The sequence below is a fragment of the Equus caballus genome, chromosome 5, assembly GCF_041296265.1.
Source record: "Equus caballus isolate H_3958 breed thoroughbred chromosome 5, TB-T2T, whole genome shotgun sequence".
NCBI lineage: Eukaryota > Metazoa > Chordata > Mammalia > Perissodactyla > Equidae > Equus > Equus caballus.
Genome location: NC_091688.1, coordinates 35,305,283 through 35,327,640, shown reverse-complemented (window position 1 = coordinate 35,327,640; position 22,358 = coordinate 35,305,283). Strand labels below are relative to the sequence as shown.

The following is a 22,358-nucleotide window of genomic DNA, read 5'->3' as shown; positions in this document are numbered from 1 at the left end:
CATGCTTAATATCCCAAGAAATAAAAGGGGAACAGTTTTGTCTTGGTGTTTTTAGACACACACATAACAAAGAACGGTGAGAATTATGCTTCGATATTTTTTGGAAACAGGTCGCTATCAGCAGAAGGGCAGACAGCTATTGGGAGTGGTGGCTGAAGGGTGGTCCCCATCAGTGGTGGCCTTTGGAAGAGACCAGGCAGCCTTGGGTATCAGCACGGCCTAGGCAACTGGAAGGCAGGGGCTCCTCAGATTCCATGACACCCCCACCTTCCAATTCTGTTATTGCAACACCAGATCGTTAACTGGCGCACTGAGTCCTCTCTCCATCACTCCTGTCTGACTCTGAGCTACAGGTGGTGCTTGGGGCTCCAAGCTCTGAGATCTTCAACCTTGTTGTGGCAGTTACAGACTCTCAAGTGTTGTGGGGTATTGATCAAGTTGTCCTCAACAGTAAGTTAAGAATTCCCGTTTGGTGTAGTCTCATTTGGTTACTTTTTCGTTTGTTTCCCTAGCCTGAGGAGATATAATATTCAGCAAGGTACTACTAAGACCAGTGCCAAAGAGTGTACTGCCTCTGCTTTCTTCTAGGAGTTTGTGGTTCCAGGTCTTACATTCAAGTCTTTAATGCATTTTGAGTTAATTTCTCTGTGTGGTGTAAGATAAGGGTCTACATTCGTTCTTTTGCTTAAGGCTGTGCAATTTCCCCGGAACCATTTATCAAAGAGACTTTCCTTTCTCCTTTGTATGGTCTCTGCTCTTTTGTTGAAAATTAGCTGTCCATAGATGCGAAGGTTTATTTCTGTGTTCTCCATTCTGTTCCATTGATCTGTGTGTCTGTTTTCCTGCCACTATCATGACGTTTTGATTAATATAGCTTTGTAGTGTATTTTGAAATCAGGGAATATGATATCTCCGGCTTTGTTCTTTTGACTCAGGATGCTTTGGATCCAGGTGAATCTTAAAATGATTGACTTGGGGGTAGGAAACACTGAACCGTATCACTTTTATGCAAAAGACAAAAGCAGGACAGAGCAGAACAACAAGGATATTTTCGGTCAAGTCTCTAAAGCAGGGGAGAAACTGTTGGAGCACTCGAGAATGGAGAGGACCTGGCCCATCTGATTTCATTTTAATTTCATCCGTTTTATAGCAGAGACATGAACCCTTGGGGAAGATATCCTGAGGTAACTGAGAGTCCACCTTGAAAATGGTGGGAGCCCTAATTTCAAATTCTGGCTTTCTTTGAATAGAAGTGAAAATTAGATTTTGCACATGGATGAGACCAGTCTTCTCTGAGTCTGTCACCTTACGAAATAAATCCTATTACTCGTTAAACTTCAACAGTGGCATTTAAGTAAGAAAATCTTAGAAATATACTAGCCATCTAACAAAACACCAGAAAGTTAGCAAGTCCAACTCCATTCGAGTTCAGTACAGTTGGGTCCACTAGATCACAGACTTTGAGATGTAAAGAAAAGAATGTCGGGTTCAACTGACATGAAAAGAGAGATCTCTTTAAAGCTTTACATGCATCTCAAACACCAAATCCTTCCACAGTGTGGTTGGAGGATGGTGTAGGGTAGAAAGAAGATGAGCTTCAAAAGCGGTTGATGCGGTCCTCTGTCCTTTACCTTGACATAAATGCTCTGTGGTACTTGGGCAGATGCATCGCACCCTCAAATCAAAGTACTGGAGCAGCTAAACTGAAGAGACCAATGCTACCGGGGGTCTCCCAAGTCTCATCTTCACAAGACCCAGGTGGGAACAGATGACAAGAGTGTGAAAAGGGCATTCAGGGTACAACTTTCCCTCCCTGCCTGTCCTCCTCTTCTCAACCTCAGCTTCTCTGTCTCTGAACCCCATTGCACATGTCCCCTGTGGGTGATTGGCCATCCCTGAACCGTGACCTTGAAATTCCACGTTCTGGTAGAGGAATATAACCGCAGGTCAATAGCATGAGGACAGCTCGAAGGGATCTGTCCAGCAATGATCCGTAAAACCTGCTCTGCATCCCTGTTCTGTTCCAAATGTGAGTGAACTGAATGAAGACAAGAAAAAGCATCAGGTTGAGAAGTATTTGCAAAAGAAATGGGCACTACATGTATTCGGGATACACTCACAAACTACTGTGATCATTTTCACAGCTGAAAAAGAGCTCTTGTGGGGTTACAATTCATAATATGTGGATATCCGGAAGCAACAAGTAGGAAAGATAGTGTTTACAGACATTTAAAAAGTAACAACCACAAAAGCGGCCCACACATAGAGAAGGATTTTAGGAGGTAGAGATGTCACACTGACTTAAGTTTGAAGATAAGCCAACATGCTGCCCTAGTGAGGGGCAAGAAGTCGACACAACACAGGGATGCAGCAAGAGGAGTATTGTGAGTCAGGACAGAGAATAATTTTTTAACGAAGTATTCATTCACTTAGTATTACACTCTGCTTTTGTCCCTTTTAATGGATGTAGAAAAAACTGGAGAAAGCCCAGTGAATAGCAGCATGAGAGTCTAAAAGTTTGCCATCTTTCACGTATGGGAAAACCTTAAGATCGGTTTACATTTGGAGAGAAAGTGGGGTGACTTCGTGACGGTGCTTCAGAAGACAAACTTTGTTGGGACACTGGTTTCTCTTTCTGTTTTGAGATGCACACAGGAATGGGCACTGAGAACTATGCTTAGATATTTTCTGGAAAGAGACAGGTCGGTAGTGTCACCACGAGAGTAGACAGCTGCTTTGGGGTGATGCCCATCAGCAGTGGCCTTCAGAAAAGGCCGGGCAGCCTGGGGTAGCAGCAGGGCCTAGGCAACTGGAAGGCAGGGGCTCCTAAGATTCCACGACACCTCCACCTTCCAATTCTGTTATTGCAACGCCAGACCATTAACCGGCGCGCTGGGGCCTCTCTCCATCACTCCTGTCTGACTCTGAGCTGCAGGCGGTGCCTGTGGCTCTGAGCTCTGTCCTCTTGAACCTTGTTTTGGCAGTTCCGGACCCTCAGCTGTTGTAGAGTGTTGATCTAGTTGTCCCCAACGGTAAGTTAAGGATTCCTGTGTAAACACCCCTCTGGCCTGGTGAAACCTTTTTGTCTTTGCTTGTTTTTCACTCATTATATGTTTGGGTTTCTCTGCCCAGTCTCTGGCTCTACCTCTTCTGCCAACATCACCATGGCCGTGTGTCCTCACGCTTTGTCTGATCCGAGGGCAGAGGTGACCCTCCAGGAGTCCAACCAGGAATTGCGTTCACAGCTGGCACAAAGCAAGCAGGACTTCCAAGCCCTCATGGAGGAATTCCTTGTATCCGAAGCTGCTGCCTACTCCCTGGCCACCGAGCTGCAGAAGCACAGTAAGTCTCCCAGGGCCATGCTCCCCAGATGGGTGAGTGATCCCTGTCTGCCCTCTAGGACACTAAAATTTCTCCAGACTTTAGCCTCTGGTCCCTTTGTCAAAATAACTTTCATTCTGACCACAATCCAGGAAAGTCAGAGGTAGGTATTTTGCCCTCATTTTGCTGGGGATGGAGAAACTGATGCACAAAGAGTTGAGCAACTTTTTCAGATTTGCAGTGTGGTATAGGGCGGCTTTAGAATTCGAGTCCCAGACATCGATTGCTGGTGCAGCCGCACAATTGCGTCTTCCTCTCAGGAAAGGGCTGCACTGTTTCTCTCAGCAACCTCTCTGTCCTTTACCACATCCTGCATCGCTCTGGGCCTAAATGTCTGGGACAAGTGAACTCCCTCAGTTCAAGCTTCTCTGAGGTCCCATGGGCAAAGCACTGTGCTACTTACAGTGGGAAAACAGATGATAGTAGCTGCTTTATAGGAGCTTAAAGATGAATATGCTCCTCACCGAAACTGTGCTATCCAGGAGTGACACCATCAAGACAGGGAATGCCCTGGTGAGAGGGAAGCCCTCTCTTCCAGGGCACGGGCTCTTCTTCCTGAGTCTGAGGAAGATGTTTGACACCCTGTGGTAAGGTTGGGGCTGTTTCTATGGAAACCAGAGACTCTGTCCCACCACCTGTGTCTCCCGCTCAGCTGGTGAACCCTCAGGGATGCAGGGCAACCAACAGGTCCAGGTGACCTTGAGAGTCTGGGCTATGAGACCTGTGGCCAAATTGAGGCCACAAAGTGAGGTAGGTGGGGGAGACCACTAGCCCCAGGAAAACTCAAGCCAGTGTGTGAGGCAGGCCCTTCCCTGCCCCAGTCAGCCTCAAAACTGGAAGCTCGATTGCCTGCTCAGTGAGACTGGGCTGTAGTGACGACAAGAACCGTGACAACCAGGGCATGTGCACAGCAGAGTGTTTAGAAGGATCTTGACAACTCGGAGCCTGAATTGGGGTCGTTTCCTACAATTGCTTTTCAATAAGCCATTGAGGGGGGAGTAACTAAAATGACTGACACAGAGAAAATCAAAGCCTGCCATTTAAAAAGTGAAGAGATGAGCTTTCAGGAAAGGACAAACGAAGTTTTATTTACATCCTGCCTTAGAATCACAGCGTAACTGTAGGAAACACATTTTGAAGCTGATGAAGAAGAAAGATATCACTTAAGACCTGGGTGTCAATGTAACACGGTGCAGTGGTGAAGAGCATGGACTCTGGGCTAGTCTTTCTGGGCTCCAATCCAAGCTGTGTGTCTTTCTGTGCCTCAGTTTCCTCCTCTGTTAATACGGTGCTGTCATGGTACCTACTTGTTTGAGTTGTTGCAATGCATCACATGGATGATTTCTGTAAGTCCCTGTCACAGGGTCAACACTATTTGTTAGTTCTTCCTTCTATTGCTTTTAATTTAACACAAACTTTCTTAGTATCTGTGCACGTTTCCTTCAGAAATTTATGGGCAAATGCATAATATTTTACAGGGTTGAATCCATATAAATGTCTTTATCTTGGATGTACTTGACCTTGAAATTCTGAGCTCAAGGGAACCAACAGTCAGTAGAGTCCACCGGGCCTTCCCAAGCACACAGGCAATCGCTACTGCACGCGCCTGCTTGGTGTTTCACTTAAGAGGCTGCGAGGCTTGGTAATGTGACTAAGGCCCACGACTCAGGGTCAGTCTCAGGGGATGGGAATTCTGCCTTTGTCAAATAGAAGTTAATGTATCTAGTTACTTTCTGTGCCTTGGAGCTTCTCTTTCCTCAGCTCTAAAATGGGGAGTAACCCAATGCTGTGTAGTAGTTTGGAGGCTGAGGAATAAGATGCGGAAATCCCAGTGTGGAGCCTGGTACTGGGCATGGACCCTGCTTCCTCCCTTGAAGGCAGTGACCACAGCAGCATGGCCAGCTTTCCACTGAGGCAGGGCTCTCTGTCCTTTTTCAGAGTGTGGAGAGTGCAAAGACATCATTGAATCTGTGCTTGGGGACAAGCTGCCTTTTGAGGAGGGTAAGCTGGCAGAGAAGTCAACGCTAGCCAAGAAGCTCAGGTAAGGAGGGCTGTGTGGGGGTAGGCTGGTGGGTAGCTGTGGGAAAAGCTGAAGTGGGGCAGGGAGCAACTTTGGGCCAAGAGAAGGCAGAAATGTACACGGCAGGCACTTATGTTCAAATGTTTATAAAGCAACTAGGGAAAAGTAATTGGAAAATTATTCAGAGGCTCACTTACTCTTTTTTTTCAAAACTATAAATTTTTGAACTGAAACTCACCAAACACGAATTTGCACAAATTGAGGTGAACGATTCGGTGGCATTTAGTACGTTGACAGTGTTGTGCCATCACCCGCTCATTTCCCTTTAATCACAATCACCGCCTGTCTCACGAGGGCTTGTTGTGTTTTCTTTCTAAAGAATTCTGTCTCCTTGACCCTGTCATTCTCGTGTTCTTTCCAGCTAACCCAGCTGTGCTAGTGCACATTTCTGTGTCTGGCTTTGTGTCCATTCACTGCAGAATGCACCATGTGTATTTCAACATAGAAGCGGTCATGGCTGAAGGGGTTAACTGAAGAGACACGTTTTTAAAACAGGTTTAGGAAGACACCTGGTTTTGTTGACAGCAGAAACAATGAGTAGGATGTCCAGGAATCTGACAGGAGCTCTCTCTGATACAGAGGAAACCTGTGATTTACCTTCCTCTTTCTCTTTGCCACAGGCAAGTCACCACACATCGGCCAGAATTCTCTGAGGACTCCTTGGGGGCAGTTCTCACAGAAATCTTGAAAATCTTTAGAATCTGTCACTCATCCCTTTGGACTCTCAAGTTTTCTCTTCTGTCCCACCTTAGGGAATCCAATCTCCTAATTCAAGAGCAGGAGCAGCAACTGGCCTATCTGCGGCACAAGTTACAGGAAGGGCGAGAAGTGTGGGCCCTGCTGAGTCAGCACCTCAATGACCTGCTGACACACAACGGCTCTGATGACCACCAAGGGCAGGCCTTCCGCCAGCAACTGGCTGAGGGATATAGGCTGGCCAAGCACCTTGCCCACATACTCGGCCCTGGTAAGGTGGCCACAGGCCCTCACTGCACTGAAATTCTCCAAGGTGCCTGGCTCACAAGACCCTCCACACCTCCCCTCATAATGTTTTGACAAGCTGTCCCAGTTTGCGTGTTGCACTTGGGACCGTGGTAGGACCAGGACTGGCTAGGTGGGCGTAGAGAGCAGATATGCCCAGGGTGGAGGTCATAGTGGTGCAAGTGTCGGCTTCCTTCCTGATGGACTGTGACCTTTAGGGCAGGAGCCCACACCTACCTACTGTCAGAGGACACAAAAGAGGATGTGACAGGAGGCAGCTTGTTTGAGTGAAAAGAGCCTTGGACTAAGGGTGGCCATTCCCAGGCTCCAGCCTGAGAGCTGATGGTACTAACACTGGGTGAGAGATTGATTTTTACTTCATCCGTATCAATCTCCTCAGCAGTAAAATGGATCCAATAATCTGTTCACGGTAGCTGTAGTCCTCAAACGTAGGAATGTCTATGAATGCACTTCAGAACAAAGCAAGCCCCTCGCTCTGTGGGGTTGGGCAAGGTACTGGATGTGGTAGAACTTGGTGGTAGAGAGTTTAGACTGGAGACCTTTCCGTAGAGAGAATTTCCCTCCACAACACACAGAAGCCAACTTGGAGGGCCCTTAAAGTCCCCAGATGAGGGATGTTGGCTTGGGTTCTTTGTTGTCTCCTTAGAGAAAGGACGAGGTTCTCTGTGAGAGCTGGGAAGGGATATAGGGCCTGTGCCTTTGGCAGGATTTGTGGCAGAATGGAGCACGCAGTCGCAGAATTCAAGATGGAAGCTGGACAAGTACCCAGTGATATGAGGAACAAAAGACAGCTTAAACTTTTGCCCAATTTCAGGCAGAGTCTGCAATGATGGTGATCCAGCGGATCACAGACACACCGCCTGATGAATCAGAAATCCATGCTGGGGCAATGCTTTCAAGACAATGCGCTAGGACTTCAAGACCATACGGACTCCTGCATAGATATTTATGTCTCTATGGCTGTTGAAGTCACTGCGTTTATAGAGGTTAAAGTGGGAAAGAGCTAACTGGACATTTCTGAATTTATTTGCAGGGAATAACGAAGACAAGGCAGATGAAAAGACACAAGGCACACTCACTCACAGGTGACAATGAATAATCTGGTGCCGGTAATGGGTGGGGAAAATGTGGAGACGGTATCAGAAAGAACAGTAAGTGAGGGGAACAAAGTCACAAGTGCCAGAGGCAAGAGAAGGTAACGTGGAGGTTGTAATGATTTAATTCACTCAACCAACAAGGAAAAGGCTCTGTTAACTTCAATGTCACTCGTCTCTATGGACCTGTAAGTCTGACACAAGAGAACGCAACACCCTTAGGAAATCATGCACATAGAGAAAAGGTCTATTCTCTCCTGCAACAAAAATCAGGGTGAGACGCATATCTAACTGCTACACATTAATGATGGTCTCTGGAAGGAAGTAAACTAGCAGTGCAAAAACTAAAGGGATGATTAACCGCATTAAACAACAAAAATTCAGTGAGATGAGAAAAATGTACCTGTTCTGTAAACAGTCAGAGAAAGAAGCATAGAATGGAGACCGTCATGGGGATTATACAATGAAACAAGAAGGGACTTCATTTGAAGGGGAAATGTGATGATCTCAGATATAGGGACACCAGGAAGTGCTCGCTATCCCCGTTTCCCCATGCAGACAGCCACCAAGTGTCCCTTTCCCAGAGTGCTCTGTGTTTCTCACCGTGGTCCTCAGATGGGCCAATTCCGTGATCTCTCTCCAGTTTGGTCATGTGCAGTCAGAGGCCGGCGGTGTGCTCATCTGTCAGTGGATGGCGTGCGCTCTCCCGTTCTCTCTTTGTTCTGTCACCCAGCGGAGGACGCATGTCTGCCTCTGCCCGGTTGCCGTTCCCAAGCCGGTCATTCGTGACCCAAGTCCGCATCATGCCCCAGTAGGGAGAGAGGCAGACCTTGCAGCTTCCAGATTTCTAAGAGTCGACAGTGGTGCCAGAGCAAGGCAGGGTTCACTTGGCAGCTGTCTGTGCATTTCCACCAACTGGATGCAAGAGTGTTGACGCCGCCTTTAGGGTCCTCTGAGTGTGTGGGTGTGTGATGACTCTTGTGGAGTGGAGGCACTCGTCCTCCTTGCTCAAGAGCTCGTTTTCTGCTCGGTGCTCTGAGCAAGCTCTGCTCGCTCTCTCCTCCTCTGTCTCTGTCTGTGTGTCTGTCTGTCTCCCTCTCTCTCTCTGTGTCTCTCTCTGTCTGTCTCTCTGTCTCTGTCTCTGTGTCTGTGTCTGTGTCTGTCTCTCTCTCGTCGGCTCACGCTGGATCGCTCGCTCTCTCGCGCTCTCTGTCTCTCTCCCTGAGCGCCCCACCCCCCGGCCCTCTCTGTCTCTGTCTCTGTCTTTTTCCAGCTCTCTCTCCTGTTCCCACTTCAACTGCGGCCTGGCCCCAGCCAGAGGAGGATTGTGTGATCTCCCTGGCTGAGCCCTTCCCATTGCTCTTCTGTGAGCAGACCCTTCCACCTTCCAGGGAAAGCAGCTCTAGGAATGTGTGTTTCCCAAAGCCGCTTGTCTCCACTTGAGCCCTCCCTCCGCCCACAGGCTCGGCAGGGATGTGCCGCCCACGGTCGAGCCTCCGCTCCCGAGAGCGTGCCTGGAGGAATACTCCTGGACATGTGCCACGGATATCGGCCAGTCCGAGTCCTGCTGGACTCAGTCGAGCAGTGCCGTCTTCTGCTTCCAGGGCCTGGCCGTCTCCTCCCTGGCAGACACCCCCAGTGAGTATTGCCGCTGTGCAGGTGCTAAGGCTCCAGTTGGACTCCCTGGGCGGTCCGTGTCCTTGGCATGCCAGCCCTCGGGCTGTGCAGACAGACACATTGAAGGGAATCAGGCTGGAGGACAGAGTTGGAAGCACAGACGGGAGACGCTTGGGGGGGCTGCGCTCCCTTCCTTCTTGCCAGGATGCGCCCAGGTGCCCCTGGCCCCAGTGACACATCACGGGACCCAAAGCTGGCAGGACAAACTCAGCTCCCCTGTGCCGCACGTAGCGCCAGGGCAGGTGTCTGTCAAACATCCCCACTGGCGTGAAATGTCTCCTCGCACCTTCAGTGCTCTAACTTTCACGCCTGAGGCGTGTCCCTCCAGATTCCAGGCCCACCCCGTGCGCCTGGCCTCCTTGTGGACATCTGCCTCCGAGACGCCTCCCGGGCTTCACTCTTGTGGGCCCCACTCTCCGTCTCCGTCACATTGGCCTCTCTTCCGAAGCAGTCCTCGGAAGAACGCCCCTAGCCACCTGTCCCGTTTCCCGTACTCCCGTGTTTCCCGCGTGCGAGCCTAGGCCTTGGCCTTCTCCCAGCCCACAGGGTGGCCAGTGTCTCTGCGGAGCAGGGGGCGACGATGCCTCTGGATGCCAGGGTTTGTAGAGTGCAGCCGGCCTTCTCCCCTCAGGCGATGAGGTTTGACTCGAGCCTCCACAACTAGTGTCCCCGCGCAGAGAAGGCTGAGTAGCGCGGCACTTAGGCTGGTGCCCCAGAAGGTGTGAACCCCACGCCTCTTTGGCTGTTTTCTCAGACTCGGAAGAGCATCCTGGGCTGAGGGCATCCCCAATCGGGGAGACGCGGCCCGCTGGCTCAGCAAAGCCAGGCCGGCGGCGCTTTCACGAGACACCGCCTGAGGTCTCCTGGCAGATTGCTCTTCCCGTCTGCCGTTGTCACACTGAGGATGTGGAGGTCCCTGGGCTGGGACTGGACACTGGATTCCCAAGGGTCGAGTGGGGATCTGCTTAGTGTGACTGGCCCCGTGCGAATTTCTTTCCAGGCCAACACACCGATCTGGAGGACGACGGGGGCATCCAAGACGGCCTGTGTTGCAGGTAACTCGGAAGAATCCCGGGACTCCATTGGAAGGGGCCATCTGGGCATCTCCGATCGAGGGAACTCAGCGAGCGCTGACTATCCCCGTTTCCCCCACGCACGCAACCGCCAAGTGTCCCTTTCCCAGAGTGCTCTGTGTTTCTCACCATGGTCCTCAGATGGGCCAATTCCGTGATCTCTCTCCAGTGTGGTCACGTGCAGTCAGATGCCGGAGGTGTGCTCATCTGTCAGCGGATGGCGTGCACTCTCCCGTTCTCTCTTTGTTCTGTCACCCAGCGGAGGACGCATGTCTGCCTCAGCCCGGTTGCCGTTCCCACGGTGGTGGCTATTTCCCGGCCAAGACAGTCATTTGTGAGCAAAGTCCACATCATGCCACAATTCGTAATAAAATACACCCGAAAGCCCAGCTTTCTCTGAGTTTCCCCTCATGCCAGAGTCAGTTTACCCTTTGTCTGCTTCATTTATGTTCCTGCCCACTCTATGCAATACTATTCATGCCACCCTTCTTCTTTTCTGAGTTTACCTTTTTCATGTCTCTCGTCTCCTGGTATACTCAATCCTCTTTCTCATCACATTTTTTCCCTCTTTCTCATAATCTTTTCTTTTCCTCCATCCTCTAAGCTATCTCTGCTGGGTCCTTTTTCCTCTTTCTTTCCCTCTTTCTCTTTTTCTCTCATGATCTCCCTCTCTCTCCTGTTCACTTTCCAACCACACTCTCTTCCTAGACAGGGCCAGTTTCCTTTTTCTCTCTTGATGGGTGCCTTAACTCTGTTTTAGGTGATCCCACTCTCATCCTTGCCATCCAAACCGTCCCTTGGTTTTTGTCTTTCCTAATGCCTTTTTTTTTATTTTCACTCATCTCTACCCCAGCAGCCTCAGCAGCAATCTGCTCTATATGAAAGATAATGGATTCCCCAAGGACGCCGTGAATAAATATTTTTTTTCTCGTTCCGTTGAACATGACCTGTCCTCCTCCTACAGACCTTACAGTGATTCTTCATTGTCATTTGACAGACACGAAATCTTCCAAACCCTGGATGCAGAGGGTGAGTACTCCCATTGTAAATGGCACAAATTCCTTGCGTTTTTCTGGTAATGTCTATGTTCTTTGAATCCAGCACCCTGCATTGGCTGAGAGGTGCATCCCTGCCAATGGGTTCTGTAGACTCCTTCTAGTTTGAGTTGTGCTCCTGCAGTTAATTTTAAGAAGCATCCTGTGGTCGGATAATTTTCTTCTTCTAGTCTCAACTCCTGTCACCTGGCATTTCTCACAACTGCAGACTGTTCCTATCAAGTCAGGTTCAAGAGGGGAAATAGAGGGATAATGGAAAAGTCTCAGCCATCATTTTGTTACCTGGAGGAATTTGTGAAAAACCTCTCTTTTTCACCCTAAGAATTCTCATACTCATGGAATGATGTTGCTACTTGTATTTCCTCAGTAGTTTTGTACAAACTCTCTGGCTTTCCACACAGATTTGCAGTCTGCTCTATATTTGCAACATGTGTTACATAGTTCCGGAGCTCAAAGTTTTTCCCCTGGGGTGCCTACCCGCTTCTGAAGCATTTGGATACAAGATCCTGAACACCAAATCCTGCCTGTTTCTGTGTTTTCAATGAAGCCAAAGCTCTCATTCTGATTTTTCATCCTCCACCAATGGCCATGGGTTTCATCCTTTGTGCAACACCATTGATTTATTCCGTGTGGAGGTTGTAGTTTCAAGCACGTGTCTAGTGTTGGTGGTATCATCTCATGTAAACTATCAACAGCCTGTGTACCTGATGGGGGTATTGGCCTAATTTATGAGCAAAGCACACAAGCTTTCCTATCCATTATCTCCAGAAAAGTCCTCCCTGGTGAGCAAGATCCCACTGGGGCCGCCATTTCCTCAAGCCAGGAGATTCAAACACACTTTTCATATCCTCTCCCGGAGGCGATCTTCCGGACTTCTCTTCTGGGCGAGGCGGTTGGATTGATAGGAGCCTTTACTCATGAAATCATCTTGTAGGAAGAGCCAGAAACTCTGTGGTGTTCCTTACTCTCTCTGACTATTTTATAGTGAAATCGACCATGAACAACTTGTCCTTCAACCTTTTCGGGTCAGTAAGGGCCTTTTCACACTGGACCATCCTCTTTCCTGTTTCCCGTTCTTCCCGAGGTGCAGAGAATCGAAGGCTTTCTGAGGATCACAACAATTCACGACTGAAAATGTCACACAGGTCTTTTGTGTCTGTTGTGTGCCACGCCCCTTAGCAAGTGAGCTCCGTGGACACTATAACCCATTCGGTCCTCACAGAGCCGCTCTCAATAGGTGAGGTATCTCATGTTGGAGCCGAGGGCACTGAGGCTCAGCAAGGTCACTTTGCTAGCCCCAGACCCCCAGTCAGTGCACAGTGGGACTGTGGCCCCCCGTTGGCCTGACTCCCCTGTTCAGGCTCTGTCTCCTGCTCTCAGCAGTCGGAACATCAGGGACTAAGTGGGGATGGTGCTCACCCTCTTCCTTGTGCTTTGTTCGAAAATATGTCAAACAATTTTAAACTTAAACAGAAAAGTTGGAAGACATCCAAAGAACTCCTGTTTCCACTCATGCCGATCTGCCAGCTCCTACCCTCTCCGAGCACTCCGTCCTGTGAGCAGAGCCAGCGGCTCACCCAGGCCCTCCCAGGGGAGCCGCAGCTCCATGAGGAGCTCTCTCCGTGGAAAATCAGCCAGGGCTGAGAGATCTGTCTCCCCAGCCCCTGCCCTCGGGGCTTTTCTGATCTCACTTAGAGTTGTCCTGCTGCCCTTGTAAAGCTGCATAGCTCTGTCTAGGTTACCCTGACAGCCAGGTCTTGGTCCCCATGAGGAGGATGAGAAATGCTCAGACACACGTCAGAAGTGAGATGTGTGTGATGGGGCACGGCCTTGCCAGGCCATCGTTCAAAATGCAGCAGGAAAGGACAAATTGCCCCATGCAGATGGGCTGAGATAAGTGAAGAGATCACCTAAATTCTACACGGACCCGTCCTGTGTTGGGGTTCGCTGATGACAACATGTAAACAGTGTGTATGGCAGCAGAGGGGCTACAGGCAGTACAGGGTACAGCCCGAGAGAAGTCCTTGTGGAAAAAGACCTGGAAGCCAGAAGAGGCATGTGGCGCAGGGCTGGGGTGGGGGCTGGAGGGCAGGCTGATTCCAGAGGATTTATCTAAGGGAGGTGTGGGAAGCGATGCTGTAGAAGAAAGAGGGGCCAGAAGAGAGAAGGAGGGAGTGCAAAGGAGGTGCAGAGTTGAGAGTGTGTAGCAGAGAGGGGAGAGGAAGTTCCCCCAGCAGAGCAGGCACAGGATGGGGCAGGATCTGGGGTAAGAAGGCGGGTGAGACATTTGCTGGTGAGAGAGGATGGAACCAGGGAACGCACCTTGAGGGAGGCTGGATGGAGCACGGACAGGAGTCAGGAGAGTCTGTGCTCTGGAAGACGAAATGGCAACAGACACACAGAGACATTTCTATGGAACAGTGAACCCTTGGTGAGAATGAGAATGGCTAGAGGGCAGGAGAGAGGGGAGCCCACGCAGTGCAGAGCAGGCCCTGCGGGCCAGGAGCCCGCCTGAGTCTGACCTGGACTGGCCTGAGGCTATTTGAAGTCTTTGTTAGCCCCCTTTCTGAGAGTATGTGTTCATTTCACAGTCAAAATATACACGTTTATTAGGGAGAACTGCCCAGCCCCCACCGAGGCGTCTGGGACACAGGATTGAGCGCTCTCTTACCTCCCTGAAGAACCACAAAGTCTGACTCTGTAGCACTTCTCTGTCCCTAAGTTTCCAATCGGGGACTCAGACCTCTACTACATGTCCTGTAGCTGCCGGTGCCCTGCGTGGCTATAGATATTTACATGTGTGGGTGGGTGGAGGGCAGTCAAAAATTACAGACAGAGCTGCTCAAAAGGCCGCAGAACTTTACAAAACTTCGGATAACTCGGTCCCTGTTCTACGGTTTCCCAACTGTGTCTTCTACCGGCCCTGAAGACTTGTGGCCGTACTTCTCTCCCTGTTCTTTTATACTGTGGGTACACATCAACATCGCTTTCTCCCCCATGTCCTAAGTCCTCTCTAGAACCTTCTCTCTAAGCTATAGGACTAAGTTAATGAGAACAGATTCACAGGCATGACTTCATCCTTCCATCCAAAGTCCTCTGGACTCAGTGGGTTTCTCACTTCTGGGACACTGCATCCTGTCACCTGCCATCTCAGCATCCCCAGGGACACACGTGAAGCTGACAGCTCCTTCATGTACATGAGGTCTGCCTTTCTTCTTTGGGTCACTGGGTGGTCGCACTGACAGACATGGACATTAGAAATGGGTGGGCTCCCAGGGCTGAGGAAAGGAAAGCTGGGATTGGTCCCACTGAGCCCTCTTCTCCTTTCAGCTCCCACCCTGGAGGCCGGTCACCGAGGGCCTTTGAGGACTAACTGGAGTTTCCAAAGGCCAGAGCTGCAAGCTTCACAGACACAGCTGCAGCCAGGCACCCAGGTGACCAGTTATCTGCTGCTGCAGCTGGACCAGTTGGACTGTGGTGCCGGCAAAGCCAGGCTTGGCCTTTGCTCCACCACCTGGAGCTTTAGAGCCCACGATCCCTTCAGAAATCAGTGGCCGCTCTTCCAAGGTGAGAGAGAAAAGGGGAATACGAAGCTCTGGTCCATTGTTAGTCGTCAGAGGGTGGGAGCCGGGAGGTGATGGGCCTCTCCCACACCTCCTGGCAATCTCACCACTACTGGGTAGTGTGAGTAAGATCAAAGAAAGAGAAAATATGAAAGTGTCGCCATTGGCCTCACCTCACCCATGGACTTTCAGTGGCCTTTCTTGTTCTGGCCACTCTGCTTATTTGATGTCCCTCCTGGGTGGAGGATTAAGTCCCAGTACGATCATGAATGACAATGGATCCTGTTGGCTGTGGTTTTATTTTTCAGGACTGGGTTTCGATGCTTCCCTCAGAGGAAAGAAACCTCCCAAGCTGGAGGGTGATGCTCTTGAGGGCTCAGCTGCCTTAAGTGCCCAGAAACAGAAGATTATCAAAAGAAAACTGCTCTTCAACAAGTGGAGGATAACATGCAATTTCCCCAGCCTTCAGCTGAGGGTACTGAGGTAATCACATCGCTGGCTCTTAGATGCACTTATGCCTCATGGCTCTCTAGCTAAGATTCTAGCTCAATCTCCCACTGTCTCTTCTCTTCCTCATTTGTTCACTCCAACAGCTGATGCGACCTCTGTCTGGCCTTCCCTCTGTTTTCCATGGGGGCTGCCACCCTGCCAGGCCCTTCCAGCTCCATCTCGTTTGCTCTCTGAACTCTGCTGTGTTCCTGCCGCTGCTGTCCTGATATTCCCTCTCTGCTTTCATCTTAGCCACGGGGAAGCCTGAGCCCATGGTCCTCCTCATCACAAGAGCATCATTGATGCCGCTGAACTCAAGGCACTTTGCCTGAAATCACACACTTTCTTCATTTCTTTGCCTTCCCTTCCCAGCTTCCCCAACTCCACTGCCTCTTTCTTCTCAATGAATCACTCACACACGGATCTTCCTCCTGAGTCATTTTGGGAATCTGACCTAGGACAACCCTTAACCGTGGACTTCTCCATGTGAAGAAGAAGAAGAAGTGTTAAAACTGAGGACAAAGAGCCCAGATGACAAAAACCAAATGAGAATCTGGGTCACAGGTGGGAGTGCTGGACTGGCCTGGAGCCAGCTTTCTCCTCGGCCCACATGTGCAGGCCTGTGCTAATGTGCATGGGGCTTCCAGGGACTCAGCATCCTCACCTCAGGGCCTCATTGGAGCTGGCATTAACACTGCCCTGTAATAAGCACCTGGTGAAAATTTAATTAAGATCAGTGCCTTGACCTCCCACCTGGCGATTCTCATTTAAATTGTCAGGAGTGGGGTTTGGGCTTCAGTAGATTTCAAAAGCTCCCCAGGGATTCTAACATGCAGCTAGACGTGACAAGGACCATTCCTCTACGATGATCTCAGGTTCAGAATAGAAATGCCCAGAATGTGTGGCTGCTTCATTAAAAAGCCTGAATATCCATCAGCCATTGAGGGGATTTGTATGCCTCTCTCAACAGCACTCTTTGTACAACGTGGAAAAAAGTGAGAAGATAAAAGAGGTAGATGAATGGATTAGACTTCTGACCTCCCTTCTTTGAGGAGAGTTTCTCCCACTTTTCTGAAGACAAGATAAAACAGCAAACGAGCATTTCATTGAAACCCAGTGCACAGAAAACAATACCTCCCTTATTACACATAATAAAATTTAGTATTTTCTTTAATATTTTTCATATAAAACTAGAAGTTCCTATTCCATCCAAATGATTTCAAGTCCCATGCGTTCAGCACTACAGTTTGAGAATTTTAGTATTGATCAATTTTTGTCGTTAAGTAAAAGCCCCAAAGAGAATCTTTATGCTCATTCCCTTAAAGAGTACATAATAGTCAGTAACAGCTGAAAGTCAGGAAAAGATTGCATGTTTATGCTTCTTATGCCATTCTTTCCACTGGCATAAAAGACTAAAGGAGAATCTTTCCCTATGCAGTGCTTTGTGGGGAATAAAGGGGTGGGGTGGGAGAGAACATAGTCAAACCAGGTGCCTCATGCTTCCCCTTCGGAGTTTTTGGTCTAGATGTTGAGAATATTCCTAGAAATGCCCTAAGGTGTATCCTGGTGTGGAATCAACGCTAAAGAATGAAGGAAAATGCATGGGGCCATGGTTACCGTCCCTGCTCTCTTTTTGTTAATTCCATTTTGAGTTTCTCCTCTTTTGGTTCTTTCCTCAGTCTCTTTGGAGAAGAATTTCTCTGTAAAACCTTTTTTCCCGTTGAGCCAAAGTGATGCAACAGTGTCTGTGGTCTGTGGACACCTCCAGATCGGAGCCCTTCCTCTCACCTTCCACAAATTATGGAAAGGGCCTGAGGCCTGGGTTCCAGTTCAAGCGTTGTGCCCCTCCTCCTCAGAGCACTGGGACGTGGAGTTAAAGAGGGTGTGCTTCTCTGCCCAGGGTCCTCTCCTTCCGACAGCAGTCTGTTTCTGAATGTGGGGGGTGGATGCTAAGCACATCCCTCCCTGGGAGGGGTGGGAAAGCCATCACTTTGCTCCAGACTGAGGGGCTTCAGGAGTGAAGTGGCTGCTGAGGAAAGGCTGGTAGGGCTCTGGCTAAGGCTCTGCAGCCGCTCTGAGCTGGGATGTCACCAGGCTCCTGGTGGGGTGAGGACAGGGTGTCCCTCGATGCTGCACCACAGCCTGGATGGAAGTGCAGGGAGGTGTTTCTTCTACCTTGTGGCTCTCACTTTCCCCTTCAGCGGCCTGTGCTCCTCCTTCAGCTCCTCCCCTCAACAGGAGCTCAGCTTCCTGCTGGCCTCTGTCACCACATAGCCATCCCTCCAGGCTCAGCTATCATTGGGACCTGCAAAGACTCACATTTCATTTTTATTTTCTCTTTCTGTCTCTCAGATACCAAGATCTCTGGAACTAAGGAAAGATATTACTGATCTGAAAGAAACCGCATCACAAAAAGTACCATTTTCACTTGATGAAAAAAATCTGAAACAGCAAATCAATTTAAAACCCACACAGAACAGTGAAGGGATCCTATGCTGAAGATCAACATCACAACCACAAAGCACTCTCCAAGGTTTTTACTGCAAAGCCTGCTTTGATGGGAAAAATCCCAGCCCTTTGGCCTCCAACTGCGCTAAGTCACTGAGGAGACCACCGCCTAGACCCACACACGGTTATGAGAGACCTTAACCCTTGCTGCTCTCAGTTCCCATCCTGCACATCAGCAGAATCAGGAGCAACTGGCAAAAGACAACATGACAGACCGGGCGTTCTGTGCCACCAGCTGGGCTGTGCGAGGAGCAGACAGCACTAACTATGCAGTGCTATGGTGACAACGTTTAGCCTGAATTCAGTCATGAGGTAGTCCTGAGACAAGTGCAGAATCTAGACCACTGCACAAGACAACTGGCCTCGCCTCAACAAACAAGGCAACGTCACCACAAGTAAGATAACAAAAAGGAGAAGAGACTTTTGGGGTTCTAAACGACTAAAAAGATTTCTTTAGTCCTTTGGATCCAAAAACCTCTCCTCACCTTTTGTTGTTTTTGGTGGTGGTGACATTGCCTTGTTTGTAGAGGTCAGGACAGTTGTCTGGTTCAATGGTCTACATTGTGTACTGGTCTGACCACTTCCTCATGACTAACTCAGGCCGACCCTCTTGCCAAGAGCCCTACGTAGTTAGTGCTGGGTGCTTCCTAGTGGAGCCCACCTGGAGACTAAGAATGTCCGGTGTGTCCACCTCTGTGACTGCCGTACTAGCATGGGTCACGTTGTTATGGAGGGGCCAACGAGATCTGTTCATCGTAAGGGCACATTTTTTCCTTTCTATAATGAGTAAGTAATTTGGTGAGTGGTACTTTGAGAGTGTGTGAACATCCTCTTTTCTAAAGATCTTTCTCTAAATATTTTACCATCCTTAATGATCCCTGATGTATGTCGATTAACATATTTGCATTTATACATTGGAAATTTTCTAATCCGTTCATACCTATAGCCTTGTATTTGTTGGCATTGTGCCATGAAAAAGAACATTCCTTCCCCTTCTATGCTATTAAAATTTTTGTTTTGACTGTCACTGTGGACTCATGAATTTTTTAAATTCAGTGTTATAATCAGCATCATCGTGACTGACTGGGTGGATATAAACATAAATTAAGATAAACACTCTTCTCTCTCTCCTTCATAGTTACGTCCTACAGTCTCCCATACATTTTAGGCTGTATTACCCACCTGTAGTAGATGGCATTTACTATTTTCTGTTTCCATGTTTCTGTGTGTGTGTTTCATTTGATATTTAAGAACTGCGTAGCTAGTGCTGTATATTTCACTAAGTGTTTTTGATATCTTAGTCCCTTACTAACTTGTCAAACTTCTAATAATTGCTTTACGAGTTTGAAATGACATCTTTCAACTGCAAACTTTTACCACTGTGACCATCCAGGACATTTGTTCTGTTTTTCTCATTTCTTCCATCCTTCCTGGCCACTTCTCATAGAATTATTTCAACCCAGTTAAAGGAATACCATTGACACACTGTTTTTCTCCCCTTGGCCCCTTCCAGATTTCTGCTTTAGATCTACAGTTAAATACATTCAATGATGACCAGCTGTTCAAAAGTCCCAATTTCCTCAGTCCTCTCTTGTTGGGTGGAGTTCATCCTGAAAAGACTCCTCAAGATGGAAGCAGGACTCCCTGAGCGTTGTATGTGCCACACTCTTTTCTGCTGCCTTGACACAGGGACAGCTGGGTGACTATGAAGTACTTGCCCACAATGACTGTCACTGAGTTTTTATAGGGTATTGTCCCGCATTGTTGTTCTGTTGAGGAGTAGACATAGATTGATTTTCTCTCTATTGTATGTGAATTGGCTTCTTTGAGGATTGGAGAGGGGTCTGGAGCTTCGCAGGAAGTTGTTTCCTTTACTTTAAATCTGTCAGTTCCAGGAGGCGAGGTCTTAGCGTTGACCACCCCAGTTCTGTTTCTCTCCGGGATCTAGACTTTCTCTCTGATCCTTTTGCAGCATCTTTTCTTCATTTCTCTTCTGTTTGATGCTTCCATTTCTTTATTCTGTGTCCCTTATAGTATTTTTAGACAAATATGTTGCCCTTATGAACCTTGTCATTTAGCCTATTTTTCAGAGAATTTTCTTTTTCTCCCATTTTTCCCTAATTTCTGCCAAGTCTAATTTCTCATTTTCTGTTTCTTGTCCACTTCTCTTTTGAGTTGTGTATTTCTTATGTGGTTTTGTTTTGTTCGTGTGTACAAATGCTTTGTTGGGCACGTTTAACTCAGATTCATTGTATGTCATTTTAGAGTTTTCCTGTGCTGTGTGATTGATCTGGAGAGAAATCCTTTCATGAGCTGAAGTTTTTGACTCTCTATTTCTGTTCTTCTCTTCTGTCACCTTGGAACACATGTCTGCTGTGTGATTTGCATGTCAACATGCCTAAGTTTCCCTGAACGAGAAACCAAAGGTCTGTGTAGGAAGGTTGGGTGCTTTGAGTGGCTAAGTTGATTTCTCAGGTCTGGGTCTCTCTCTTTGGGGCGATTCTAACGGACATAAGGTCTGGGGGGATAGGCGTGGCGTGTTCTGATTCTGAGGTCCTATTTTCTTCCAGGAGGACCTTTAATTCATACCAGTTGCTTCAAATAGATTCGCAAACACTGCCAATTCGAATTGAGAACCACAGGGCTTTTACTGAACGTTTGTTTTTCATCTAAATCTCCTCCTCTAACACCAAGCATTGTGCGTTAAGGACACAGGGAGTAGTAGAATTAGAATATCCCACAACGTTTGCTTTTCCCACATTATACAGACACACGAATAAAGATGATAGCAGCAACACCACTAGCAACACGATTGAGAAAAGTAGCTTTTGGTTTTCTTACTGTCCTGGGGTATAGATAAATTATTGTTTTAAAGTCTCGTGGAATAGTTCTAATCCATTTGGTTGTTCTATAACATTTTTGCACAATTAGATTCATTTGTTACATTGTGTTTTCAATGTCTAAAGGCCAAATGTTAAAACTTTAATTCGGTTTTATATGGTTTGCAACTCATATCTAACCAAACAAAGTATATTCCAAATAGTCTAGCCTTGACACTCAGATCTGCAAACTCCTCCACGGCCCGGGTGGAGGTGAATCAGGGACTCCTGGTCTCCACAGAGGCTGGAGTCTGTAGCCAGGATTCCTCTCTCTGGCTGAGTTTGGGAGGAAAGGATGAGATTTCCCAGAGTCAGTTTCAAAGCTCAGCCTAACAGCAGTCCTCGTGTCCAATGGAGACTCAGGAGCTAGAAATTCTGCATAAGATCTGAACAAGTTAGACTAGAATATGTTAAAATTCTGAATAAAATAGACTATTTGAATAAACTACAGTACTTCCAATTCAGGTCTCGACCTGTCCACCCCAAAACTAAGACACAGTCAGTAATGACCCAGTTAGCGCCATCACAGGTTCTTGTACCTACAATGTCCTCACGAACGGACCATCAGTCCTGTGAACACTCCTCGTGGTCCAGGATGTAGTGGACGCAGCTTCTGCCTTTTACCCTGAAGCCCCGGGGTAACCCTGACGAGGGGGTGGCACTGGCTCGGTCGCTGGGTCCCTTGATGGCGATGCAGAGGCCTCCGATGCTGAGCGGCTGGGCAGAGCTGCACGAGGGCCGCAGGGGCACCCCAGGCTCCGGTCACCCTGATATGCCTGCATTGTCCCTGTGGACGGCGCCACTGAGAGAACCCGCCTCCTGCGTCCCCGCCGCCTGAGGAAGAGGCAGAAGAGCGCCGGGACATGGCTGGGAGGCGCAAAGGGCAGCAGAAGCAGAAGGGATGCGGGGACCCAGAGCGGCCGGCGGCACGCGGAGCTTCCTTCCCAAGACGGAACCTTCCTCTCCCGAAAGCAGGAGGGAGGGGGACACAGGGCGGGACACCGCGTCCCCCTCCCTCCGCGTCTAAGGCGCGAGTTTGCTTTCCAGGGGACCCTCTGTCTGCGGGCCGCTGGAGGAAAAGTGGCGGGGGCTCGGCCTGATGGGACAGTCCCGCTGAGATGTGCCCTCGGGTCGCTGGAGGCCGAGTCCTGAGTGCGCGCGGCGAAGGCACCGAGCGGACGCCCGGGGAGCGCACGGCCTTTCCAGTCCCCGCGCCCGGGACCCGCGCCGCCGGGCGCCGCCCTGCCCCCGGCCCCAGTGCGGTTCCTCCGTGACGGAGGGGTCGCCCTGACTCCCGTGCTCTCTGCCGTCTCTCTGGGTTCGCACGTCGGGGAACGAGATAAAATCCATCATAGCGACAGGGAAGGGCTTTTAGGCTTCCCCGAAATCCACCTGCTCTGCCTGGATCACTAGAGTTTCCTGCTCTGCGGTAAATTATCTGGCAGGAAAGAAAAAGTTCCTTTCCTTTTCTTTGCAGTTGCCCTCTTCCCACTGCCCTGGGAGCTCTGATGATCCCCAGAACAGGACTTGGGACTTGCTAGAAGTGCCTCTCCCTCC

General features: G+C 49.1%; 1 protein-coding gene across 1 annotated transcript; it reads left to right on the top strand.

Annotated features, from left to right (window-relative positions):
• Positions 1-334: 334 nt before the first annotated feature.
• Positions 335-18,949, top strand: LOC138924265 (neuroblastoma breakpoint family member 6-like). Its single transcript, XM_070267967.1, has 11 exons — positions 335-450; positions 3,133-3,342; positions 5,320-5,422; positions 6,214-6,428; positions 7,497-7,548; positions 9,020-9,195; positions 10,235-10,289; positions 11,161-11,336; positions 14,693-14,929; positions 15,234-15,408; positions 17,767-18,949. Exons 2-11 carry the CDS (start codon positions 3,165-3,167, stop codon positions 17,786-17,788), a joined length of 1,389 nt encoding a protein of 462 aa, XP_070124068.1. The 5' UTR covers positions 335-450; positions 3,133-3,164; the 3' UTR covers positions 17,789-18,949.
• The last annotated feature ends 3,409 nt before the right edge of the window (positions 18,950-22,358 follow it).